The 12,650-nt window shown below is 39.2% G+C and overlaps 1 protein-coding gene across 1 annotated transcript; it reads left to right on the top strand.

Moving 5' to 3' along the window:
• Positions 1-654: 654 nt before the first annotated feature.
• Positions 655-1,590, top strand: LOC129423277 (olfactory receptor 52L1-like). The gene is made up of 2 exons (XM_055179529.2): positions 655-1,006; positions 1,136-1,590. Exons 1-2 carry the CDS (start codon positions 655-657, stop codon positions 1,588-1,590), a joined length of 807 nt encoding a protein of 268 aa, XP_055035504.2.
• The last annotated feature ends 11,060 nt before the right edge of the window (positions 1,591-12,650 follow it).

The following is a 12,650-nucleotide window of genomic DNA, read 5'->3' as shown; positions in this document are numbered from 1 at the left end:
GCTGTATCTATTATACATTTCCCTTGTAAGTAAAGAACATTTCAAGTGTAATTCTTACATATTCTAAATTGTATACTGTCTGAAAATACTGACTCTTTTTCGCTCTAAAACATTATTTTATTTCATAATTATGGTTGCTCTGAGCACAACAAATATCAGTTGAACAAGTCGTACCAATTCTAAATTTAATATTTGGTATGTTCACCTTTTGCACCAATTACAGCAGCATATCTCTCAGGTATAGTGTCTGTCAATATATTTCCTCATTTGCAACTCAACCCAAAGGCTTTCCTTTGAGTGGACTTAATTTTCTTTATGATTGCTCTATTCTATGGTTTATAGAGCATACTGATGACTTTGTAAATACAGTGGTGGCCAGCATAAGAAGATTTAGTTAATTTTTCTTACTAGCCTCCTCAAAATCCAGACCTCAACCCCATTGAACAAATCTGGGGCGAGTTGAAAAATAAGTTGTACTTTCACAGACAAAGAAAAATACTCCTCTCATAATCATTGACATGTAATGTTGTATAGTGCTGTGCAATACTTCAGGATGATGTTATTAATACAAGTGCTTTACTGTCCCTGTACTGTACAGCATGTGTTCTGTATGCTGGGCTGTCAATCTATCTATATTTTTCCTTTAGGTCACAGATGGACAACCAGACATTCAAATACACCGTACTCTTAATGGAGGGACTGAAAATAGCACCTCAGTACAACCATCTTGCATTTATCTTTCTCATGATTGCTTACATATTTATAACAGTATTTAACATTGGGATTTTGGTTCAGATCTTGGCAGATAAAAGTTTACATGAGCCCATGCACATTCTGTTTTGCAATTTACCAATAAATGATGTGATGGGGGCAACTGTTCTTGTGCCACTCTTGCTGAAGGATATTTTAACAGATCCATCTATGCGCTACATCACTTATGTGGAGTGTGTTTTTCAAGCTTTTTTTACACATTTGTATGGAACAGCAGCTCACACCATTCTAATGATCATGGCCTTTGACAGATATGTGGCCATATGTAATCCATTACGATACTCATCAATAATGACAAGTAAAATGGTGGTAAAATTATCAGTAGGAGCCTGGTGTGTTCCATTAATACTGGTGGCAATTCTGCTTAGTTTGTCTATACGTCTGTCTCACTGCAGATCTGTGATTCAAAACCACTATTGTGATAATGCTTCAATTTTTAAATTGTCATGTGAAAATGTGGTGATTAATAATGTGTATGGATTAACTTTCACTGTGGTTTTATTCAGCTCTTCAATGGGGAGTGTGTTTATAACATATTTTAGAATAGCCATGATATGCATAAAGAGCAAAAACAAGGCAACAAACCGTAAAGCCATAAAAACTTGCTCAACTCATTTAACTGTTTATTTAATTATGTTGATCTCTGGATTGATAACAATTACCCTTCATCGCTTTTCAGAAATCCCTGAAGGTAGAAAAATATCTGCTATACTTTTTTTTGTCATACCTTCAAGCTTGAATCCTATAATATATGGTTTGCAAGCCAAAGAAATAAGACAAAAGGTTTTTAAATATTTTACTATTAATAATTCTATGTGATTTAGAATTTTTTTCTAAATCACATTTCAGACGCAAAAGCTGGTAAACGCTACCTGCGCAGGTAAAATATGAGCAAGTGATATCAACTGAATGCTCTCAGCTTATATTATACATTCATCTATTTCTTTTGCTTCCTATCATATCTTCTGCTTTATCCCGGCCTCTTTGCTGCTTCGTTGGTGAAATCTATTAAGAGTCTAATACAAAATGCTAATTTACAAGAAAACATGTCAGCGTTCTTTAGTTGTTTATTGCAAAAACATTCACGGGAATGAGATTTGTTGTCATCTATGTAGAAAATATATTACTACATATTTTTCCATGTCTAGGTGATATAATTGTGATGCGTAAATTGTAAGATTATGGTAATATACTGTAAAAGTATAATTTATGTATGAGGCAAAATGACATAAACACAGTTGGAATTCACTCAACAGATGAATGTGTCTGATTGTCTTAATAATGATTGTTTATGTTTATAAATGATTTGCCCTTTAAGTTTTAAGAAAGACTGGAAATTTCATGTTCTTCTTGAACCTCTCATAAGAAAACCACATATCTTTGTACTTCTGTCAAGCGGCACCCCCAGAAAATTTTAATAGGGGTGGCCAGAAGAGGCCATTGCAAACCATGGGGTGGCACAAAAAAATCATTCAGTGTTTAATCTACATGCTCTATACATGGCAATCTAATTTGCTATCTGTTCTACATGTGACTTTAAGAGCCCATGTAATCCATTAAATTTTACTAAAAACTGCTAATCCAATAATAGTTCAACAGATGGAGTAATATAGTATACGAAAAAAAAACATATGTGTTCAATCCCTGCTGAAAAATCAGCATAGACCAGTATAATTCCCAAGCTGGTCTATGCTGGTCTATGCTGGTTTGGTGCTGGTTTTGCTAGCGGTCACCAACATACCAGCCAGGGGCGTAGTCAGAATGTATTTTCTCCAAACTTCGATGGCCCTTAGAATATTTTCTGCATTGAAAACATAAACATGTTCAAAATAAAGAACCAAGCCTTTGCTTTTGAAAAAAAAAATTATACAATAACAGTCACAAATATTTTTTAAAAATTTAAATAGAATTGCAAGTAACTGCGTGTACCGCCCCAAGAGGCGATTTCCTGGACAGGTATCCTAGTTCCAGACTAAAAAGCATGTTTAAGCTGTCTTAATTTAAAATCATTTTACACTGACATATATTAACAAATGTCAGTCTCATTGTTTTGTCTCAAGATGCCCACAATAATGTTTTTTTATAAGGCACGTTTGTAAAAATTACCTTAATTTCCTAATATACAGTAACTAAGGCCTAGTTCTGGATTAATCTAAACCCTGTACGGGAAAACGCCCAAGAGTTCAGTAAAGCTTCACATAGATTTTAGTATTCTTACTCAAAGCTCACATAAAGTACTCAAAGCTCATGGAACTGCTACTTAACAATTTAAACGTTAAACATGTCAAACATTTAACAAATATCTCCAAAAACACCAATAAAAAAGTGGGGAGGGTTCCTAACCAATGTTAATCACAATTTCACTTGAATTTAACACTCTCACACTAAGTAAGAGCTTATGAAACGTCTCGGTTACGTATGTAACCCTCGTTCCCTGAAGGAAGGGAACAAAGACATCACGTCATGACCAAAGAATTGGGAATGCGCTCCGCGGGACCAATCTACTCCGAGGAACTACTAAAACGCCAATGAACTTGGCATGCAGGTATTTGCATCTGCCGGCGCCGCCCCGCAGGTTGAATATTTAACGAGAGGCAGGTGCAGTTACCAAATCACTATTTTCGCTGAGAAAGCCGAGCATCAGTGCCCGGCCGGTAATCAGCAGTGGAACAGCAAACCGTGGCGATGGGATGTGACGTCTCCATTCCCTTCCTTCAGGGAATGAGGATTACATACGTAACCGAGATGTTGCCTTTCAGTCGGTCACTACAACGTCACGTTGTGACCGATGAATTGGGAATCCCTACCAAAGCGCCACTGAAGCTGACCCTTCCAGTGTCTGTGTAAAACCCTCCGAATCCACTAAGGAGACGGAGAATTAGGTCTTAGGGCAGAAGGCCAGTCACTACTTGTTCCTTAACCCACGATAGTTAACCAGCAACTGGGAAGTGACCTGACTGAGCGGAGTAGGAACGCTGCTGAAGCCACCCCCCGGTGGGGTATGGGTGGTACAAGATATAAACAACCAATGGTTGACATAATAACAGTAATAAGACATACTGGGGAGGAGGGAAACCGCCAGGGAGGGGTTGTCGCGAGGAGCATGAGTTTAGGGAAACAGTTCCTGGTGGGCCAATAAGGAGCAACCAGTAAGATGCACTCCTCGTCCTCCCTGACTTTGCACAGTGTCTGTGACAGAAGGCTCACTGGGGACCCGCAGCCAGCTGTGTGTCAGTGCATCCACGCCTAGTGATTGATATACGCAACAGTCGCAATGTTGAAAGTGAGACGGCAGGTGTAATGGTTACACGGTGTGCACCTCTGCACCAGGCTGGCTCTGAAAATTGTTTCAGGGGGACCACTAAGTTGCCTTTGAGACACATTAGGTTTCACTGTACACGCGCATTCGGTTAGGTGCGTTAATTCGACCGAATCCAGTTCCATACCAAGAAAAGAGGTCCTCTGCACAGGACAAAGTTGCTCTTCTCCCAGTTGACCCGAAGACCCAAACGAGCGAGATGCCGAAGCATTAAGTCTCTGTGTTTGCACAGCATGTGCCGAGAGTGAGCTATTATAAGCCAATCATCAAGATAAGCCAGAATGCGAACACCACTCTCTCTCTCAGGGGTTTTAACGCAGCTTCCACTACCTTCGTGAAGACACGGGGAGAGAGAGACAGCCCGAATGGTAAAACTTTGTACTGCTATGCCCTCCATCGAACGCAAAGCGGAGAAATGGCCTGTGGCGAGGGAGAATGGAAAGTATGCGTCTTTCAGGTTTATGGCTGCAAACCAATCTTGGGGGCGAATACATTGAAAAATACTCTTTGACGTTATCATCCTAAACAGCTTTTTTAGAAGTGCACGGTTCAGTACAAGCAAATTCAAGATCGGATGTAACCCACCGCTCTTTTTGGGTACTATGAAGTATGAGCCGTAAAACCCTGACCGGCTCTATTGCGTCCTTCGCCAGTAGGACAGCGATCTCTGCACGCAGTAAGTGTGCGTTGGCAACTTTCACCATGGTGAAACGGATGCCCGAAAATTTGGGGGTAAGCCGGTCGAATTGAATCGTGTGGAACAGAAACAAACTAACCATTTTGAGAGTGATCCCCCGTGGGCAGGGCAGGGCAGCCTTGCTACAGCTGGTTCTTGAGCGCTGCCTGGAGGAATGATAATAGCAGTAACAGGGCGCCCTCAGCGAGGAGCAGGCTGAGGTAGATACACCGAAAGGGGGCAGCTGGCATGATGGCCTCAGTCTGCTTGGCATTCGAGAACTGCTGTAAAGCACTCCACCACGTCGCTGAAAAAGCCAGTCTGTACATTCAGGAGACGATTCTTATTGACATCATTCATGTCTGCGAGACACAGCCTGAGATGGTGTTCCTGGACCAGTAGTGTGGACATTGCACAACCAACAGCCTGGCGCTGACCTTGGACGCACAGAGCATCAGGTCAGTAGCCGCACGTAGGTCTGAAAGACGGCTGAGTCGTGACCTCCCTTGTGTAGATCTATCAGAGCCTTAACCCTCTGGAGTCCGACCATTTTGGGACACTGTCAGAGGTTCTGACATGCTCTTACATTTGGTCTTTTTTCAGTTGCTTTAAAACATAATAATGGCAAGTGTCTCATACCACTGTGTTCAGCACAAACTGGGCTAAAATATTATATGAGCTACATGTATGTACATGTTTGTATTTTTGAGAGAAAAAGGTCTATGCGTGGTTTTTTAAAAAGCTAAAATTTTAAGTCACTGATATAAGTTCACAAAACCCATACTAAACATGTTTTAACAAGACTTTCCTAAACAGAATCTAGTAGTCTAGAGTTTTTTCTTTAAAATTATGTGAAAATCATCCTGCCTACTGATTTACATAAACCAATATATTGATTTAGAAATTGTAAGACACTTTTTGTTTAGAGTGGCCGTATGCGAGAAGGATTGATTGACAGCTAGCAAACAAAGGCTCGCATAATGAGCTGCATAATGAGGCAGGAGGGAACTACAGTAAAGAATGTGAGGACAAATTTACATTGTTTGAGGTTTATTAAGAAGTTAACAATATAATCAAAATAGAAATGAAGGTCAGTAGGACATTATCAGTTTATTTGGAAACAAACCCTATTCAAAAAACTTAACTTGTATAAGAAACTGATAAACAACAGAGCTGTAAACTTCATGTGGCTCATGTTACCATATAACTTTATGTCCAAAGAGTGTGAATATGTTTTTCCACTTCATAGTTTTGTACTGATGAGAGGGATGCAGACCTGTAAGAGAGTTATGAACAGCTGTCAGCATAAATTGTCCACAGAAATACCCTTACATACATAACTGATGGGTAAATGATAGCACTACATTCAGATAAACTATCATAAACTAAATTAGTATCTCAGATAAACATCTGCAATGATTAGTTATATAAAAAGCTGTTTTCAGATGACTGTTTTCAGATGCCCATCCCCTTATCGTCTAGCTTCTGTTTTAAACACGTTTCTGTAAGCGAGTATGAACTTTAAAAACACATCGCAAATGGATGTGCGCGAGCTCGCGTCTCCGTGTAAACAACGCGGAGCTCATAATAAAACGGTGTCGCGTGTAAAGCGCAATGTATGGAATGTGTTGCATGTAAACAATATCATATTACAGCAGATCCCCCAGTGCAGCATTACTCAAAGTTGCCATGAAGGATACGAAAGTGAATAACTGCGTCTAACACTGTACAGCATGTAACAATGAAATCCGCCATTACGTGATCACGCTTACTCGTTTGTAAATAAGCATATAAACAAGGAATCATATTACAGCACATACTTAAAGGTGACATAGAATGATTGAACGGAGTATTTATCCTTGTTCTGTGATGTGACATGTAGACAATTTTTTTTTTGTTTGGGTCTGTAATGCCTTAGAAGCTTCCTAAAAACCTCTCTCAGATAGCTCTATTAGGGTGGGGGATTTTAAACAAGTGGTTTTGCACCTATTTGGCTCCCCCTACTGGCTTAACTTGCAATCTCATTACTGATTGGCTGACTTTGCTGCCACTCAAAAAATGTAGCCAATTATTTTAAAGTGGAGGGGCATTGAGATGCCTGTGATGTCATAAGCATCAGTTTTTCAGATTGGGCTGTTTTCTGGCTAACATTTCTAAAAGAGGAATTTCTATGAGACTGAGATGTTTAGCATGTTTTGCACTTTTTGTATGTTTGTGAATGTGGGTAGACTACCATTATTCAACAAAGACAAGGTAAAAATGTTTTTTCATTCTCTGTCCCCTTTAAAAGATACAGCAGTGCAGCATTACTCAAAGTTGCCATGAAGGATACGAAAGTGAATAACTGTGTCTTACACTGTCTGTACAGCATGTATTAATGTAATCCGCCATTACGTGAAATCACGCGCCCTCGTTTGTAAACAATGCGAAAGTTTTTAAATCCGAAGCGTGCCGTCTGCTGAGGTTGCTTATGTAGGCTGAACTTCACAAGCCATAACATATTACATGATAGCAAATATAAATGAAGACAAATGACTTACAGTTTCTTCAGGAATATATCCTTCTCTATTGCGTCTACCATTGTTCTTCTTCTTAGGTAACGTTAAACTTAGGAAAGTAGGAACCGCTTCTCTTACTCAATGTCCAGACATAAATAAAGATATTCCTCACGTGTGTGTATAAAGTTTATAATCCAAACATGCGGTAAAGTCTTTAAATCTGATAAAACTTTACGCTTTGTTTATTATTGTTGGAACTGCTCGTCTCTTCATTACCATGTCAACAGCCTGAGGGCGTGACCGCATTAGAGATAATGAGCTCAGCCAGGAAAAACGGTACTCTCTTTACTTCAATGCAGATTATATAAACAGGAAATATTTGTTTTGATTATAATTAGCTTGTTTAAAAGTAGACATTTCGGGCTTTCTTTGGATATGTGTATCATGTTTGTTGACGAGTATTCGTGGAGTTTCAACTGATTTTTGTAACGTGATTTGAGAGACAGCTGGCGGAGACATAAATGTCTGAATGCGCACCCTGTTTATTTTCTTTATTTGACAAAAACACAAAGATCTCTTGTTATTGTGAATGTACACTAATTAAAGAGGACCCCTCAGAGTTTCAAATGATGTCAAACACGTAAGTGTTTGATTATTAATGATGGAGTATTTTAAGTTGATTCTGCTATGATAAGGAGAAAACACATCAAAACGCGTCCCCGCGTTTTTGGACACCTGGGGGTTAATATTGTGGGGGTTTTTTTTCAGGAAGAGGCAACGCTGTGTACAATATTTTTTTCATAAAAAGGATGTCACTGTTTGCACACAGTGCAAATGTTTGCCCATTTCACTAGGTGGATGGAGAACAAATATGCGGAGAAATTTGAAGATTAAAAGTGTCACTCAAAAATAGCTTTCACCCCAGATGCATGGACCAGTATTGCCACAGAGGCCTACTTGGGTGTCACATGCCACTTCATTAATAAAGACTGGGAGCTTACATCGTACAATCTGACCACCATGCCACTTGAGGATCTGCACACAGCTGAAAACATTGCTAACTGGGTGGAAAAAGCAGCTGAGAAGTTTGAGATATCCATGGCCAATGTAATTGTAGTTGTCCATGATAATGCTGCAAATGTTGTCACTGCTCTGCGTATTTTGGAAGAAAAGCATGGCATCTCTTCTCTTCTCTCAGGCGTGCTGGTCATACATTGCAGTTAGTTGTTAACCATGCCCTAAGGGATCCCCAGGTCAGCAAGACACTGAGTGCTGCGAAGTGCCTTGTTGAACATTAAAAAAAGCGAGCTGGCCACTACAAAGCTTAAAGCAAAGCAGCAACAAATGGATACCCCTGAGCATGCACTAATAAATGATGTATCCGTAAGATGGAACAGTACTTTACACATGATCAGCCGCCTGCTTGAAAAGAGGTGGCCTTTGACTGCAACACTTTCCCAACCTGATGTCACACCACGAGGGAAGTGCTTCCTGGACTTAAAACCTGATCATTGGAGCTTACTTGAGGAAGTGGAACAAGTCCTAAAGCCTTTTGAGTGTGCTACTGTTTTCTTGAGTGGAGAGTCATGTGTGACTTGTTCCACTCTACCTCCTCTGGTAAAGGGCCTTCAGAAATCCATACAGACCACAATTTTCGAGACCGCAGCAGTCAAGGCTTTCCAAAGTGTTGCTGCACAGGAGATAAAATCAAGATGGGAGTGGGAAACTAAATTCAGACAATATATGTCTTATTGCAGCAGCCCTGGACCCCAGATTCCGCAAACTAAAATTCCTGCCAGCAGAGGACAGTTTAAAAGTTCACCTCAATATTCAAGCTCTTGCTCTTGAAGAGAAAAGAAGATATGAGGAGCAAACACATCAACACCAATGTGAGGAACAGGCTCAGTCAGCCAGTGCAGACATTAAATTTTCAGAGAAGAGGCAAGTGTCTCTGTTGGACACTTTGCTCGGTTCAGATTCAGATGACCACAGTAATGGTGAGGATGACACTGGTCACATTCAAGATCAAGAAAGTCACAGTGAAGTTGTGAGGAATGATATACACATGTACTTTAGTGAGCAGGCTATTCCATAGGAAGAAAATGGGCTGTATTTATGTTGGACTTCTTTAAACTACAAGATGCCTTCAGGTAAACTTTGAAGTGTATTGGCCATTATTTTTGCACAGTGTTTTTGTTGGACTTGGCTCCTCAAAAACTGTTAACGTTCAGGTATGTTTTACATGCAGTAGTATTGTTGACCAATATTTTTGTGGTGTGTTACTACTTTAAACCACAAAATGGCTTCAGAATGCATCTTTTGCAAAGTGTTAGGCAGAATTTATATGGCATTATTTATGCCTGATGCCCTAAAGTGTTGTTTACATTTTATTTTTGGCATTTTATTTTTGTATACTGTAAAACTTCATTGAAGTATTTTTTGGAAAAAATGTAATAAAAGTTGAAATACTTTATTAGAAGTTGTACTAATCATTTTTGTAAAGTTATCCAAAGGATTAATTAGCTAATCAAAAAAAGAACACTAGATTAATTAAAAAATTGTTAGAGTAGTCGACTAATCGGAAAAATAATCGCTAGATTAGTCGACAGAAAAAATAATCATTAGTTGCAGCTCTAGGTCATAGTCTGATTTAAATTCAGCGTGGTTACTTTTACCTTTCCACTGTACATGACAAATGACGGCCAAAAACACGGAAAGAGAATCAGAAAGGGCTGCGTGTGCGTAATTATCTGATCCAATTCGAGCTTTGGATGTATTAAAGAAAATAAACTTATGTGACTATACCGCATGTGACACGCCGACCGGAAGTGATGTATTTCAGTGTGTTCCAATCAAAACTGTGTGCAAAGTTTAACTTTATCAGTAACACTTGAATACTTTAAAAACAACTGATTAGTGGTAAGTAAATTATTAACTATAAATATATTCATAAGATTAAAGGTTCTTGCGCTGGAATGAGTTCTCCCATGACAGATTTACAATTAAACTTAAAATTTAATTACAACTGCCACTAGGGGGCGAACTCCCAACAGTTATATCTGTATGTAATGTACAATGCAGACATGGGGACTTGTGACTTGGACTCGAGTCGACTTGAGTCGCTATTTTTGTGACTTGTGACTTGACTTGACAAAAAATAAAATACTTGAGACTTGACTAGGACTTGGAGGTTAAAGACTCGGGACTTGACTTGACTTGAGACACGATGACTTGAATGACTTGAGTGTTAATCACATCATGTTTTCAGTTTGAATACAAAATATATAAACTATTTTAAAAAATAAAGTTGACCCAGCTGGAGTGCAGGCTGAGAATGGCGCTGTCATGACTGAATCACGACACTATCATCAGTCATGCCCTCTCGTACCTTACACACACCACGCCCACTTAGAACAGATATCAACATGTCAGCCAGAGGGGTACCGAGGGTCATCGCTTTCGGCTTTAAAGAAGATGGCAAAAGACGAACATTAAAATCACGGGCAGCCAGACAACAACCTCTAATTTTGTCATTTAAAGCCCAGTAAGTGCTTGTCAATTTGTTAATATCTGGTTAGTTAGTAGTTAGCTAATGTAATAATAGCTAAAGTAGCTGGATTCTACAATGTTAGGGCCGGTTCACATATCGCGTCTTTTGCACGCTCAAGTTCGTTATTTCACATGTAGGCACGCGAATGGAAGAGATTACAATTTTGTTTAATTCCATGATTTATTTTACTGAACATGAGTATTTCTTTATATCTTTATATTCTATATATCTTTATTAAGATCAGATTCTGCAGGTAAAATTACAATAATAAGGTGACTTGACTTGATTTGGACTTGACTTGACCTACAGGACTTGACTTGACTTCACATAGCCTGTGACTCAACTTGACTTGACTTGCCAAAAAAAAAAAAAAATACTTGGGACTTGAGACTTGAAGGTTCAGACTTGAGACTTACTTGAGACTTGCACATGTGTGACTTGGTCCCATCTCTGGTACAATGGAAAGGGTGTTTAGCCTATATATCTTTAAAATATTAAAGACACACCATGCAGTTATTTTACCTTAACTCATTCACCGCCAGCCTTTTTGAGAAAAGTTGCCCACCTGCATTTTTGTGATTTCAACAAAAGTTTCACAAAATTCCTTGCAGGAAAAATGATCTTCTATAAATATATAAACATACAAATGATATCAAATTAAAGAACACACCCTTTGCTTTCAAACAAACAATAAATAAACAAACAAACAAACAAAATGGGGAAAAAACGTTTCATTATATATACTTTTTCCACTTAATTTAACCACTGAAATATGGATATTTCTGTTCAAAAATACAACATTTTGAGGAAAAAGCTTAAAAAATTGCGTTTTTGTAAAGGAATTTATGTTAGATATCAGACTCAGAATGACTATCAAACATAAAGGCAGTTAAAATAAATCATTACTTCTTTTTAACTTCCGTTTTTGATAAATTCGGTTTTGGCGCCATCCAGTGGATAAAAGCGGTATTACACTTTCACTTTGAAATTCATCCAGAAAAGCATATTTATTTGTTAAATATTAACTCATAATTGACGAGATAACTCGTCAATGGCGGGGAATGAGTTAATATAACAGCTTCAAAGTTATTTCGGTGGTAAACAAAGTCAGAGTAGGGCGAATCATTCTCCTGTTGAAGCTCGGGGAGGACGCCACTAGAAAAACCAGCAATGCAAGCTTGAGAGTAGGGCCCCTGACAAATCTCGCGAGAATCACGACTTGCTTTACAGCAACGACGTCACACACATTAGGCTTGTTTGACTTCGTGCGGTGCTGCAAGAACCGACCGCCGGATGACATCAATGTACCGCGAGAATGATCCGAGATGGCACTTTAACATCATCCAGCTGTCGGTTGTTGCAGCGCCGCACGAAGTCGATCAAGCCTATAAAAACAACTGCATGTGCGAATTTGAGACGTGATGCTAAACGATTTTAAGAAAGCGCATTCGGAAGAGAGTAGGAAAAGGAAAAGAGAATCTGATCGCGTAAGGAACCGGACAAGAGTCCCACTCGGTCAGGCTTTAACTCGTTGGCATGAGCTTAAAGACAGCACTGGATGCAACAGGGATGCTGATCTGGCGATCTTGTTGATGGACTAGTAAGTAAATCTCTTATTTGTAAACTTGTTTGCGGTCTATGTTGTATGTTGTTCGCTTGCTTGTAGTATGCGCAGGGGCGTCGGACTGGGGGTAAAACCAGTACTGATTACCAGGGCCCCAAAGGAAGACAGGGCCCTTGAAAAGTCTGGACTATATTATGAGGGTGGGGCATGGGGGCCCGAGATCTTGTGCAACGCCCCTGGTCATGCGATTATCATGATAACAGTTGTCAATA

This window comes from Misgurnus anguillicaudatus, chromosome 9 (assembly GCF_027580225.2).
Source record: "Misgurnus anguillicaudatus chromosome 9, ASM2758022v2, whole genome shotgun sequence".
NCBI lineage: Eukaryota > Metazoa > Chordata > Actinopteri > Cypriniformes > Cobitidae > Misgurnus > Misgurnus anguillicaudatus.
This window is presented reverse-complemented; position numbering and strand designations above follow the sequence as displayed.

Bases quoted from the DNA above. Each gene is read 5' to 3' on its own strand.
- LOC129423277 (XM_055179529.2), top strand. From the start codon at position 655: ATGGACAACCAGACATTCAAATACACCGTACTCTTAATGGAGGGACTG. The intron at 1,007-1,135 runs TCATGGCCTTTG...TGGCAATTCTGC, and splicing joins AGCTCACACCATTCTAATGA to TTAGTTTGTCTATACGTCTG.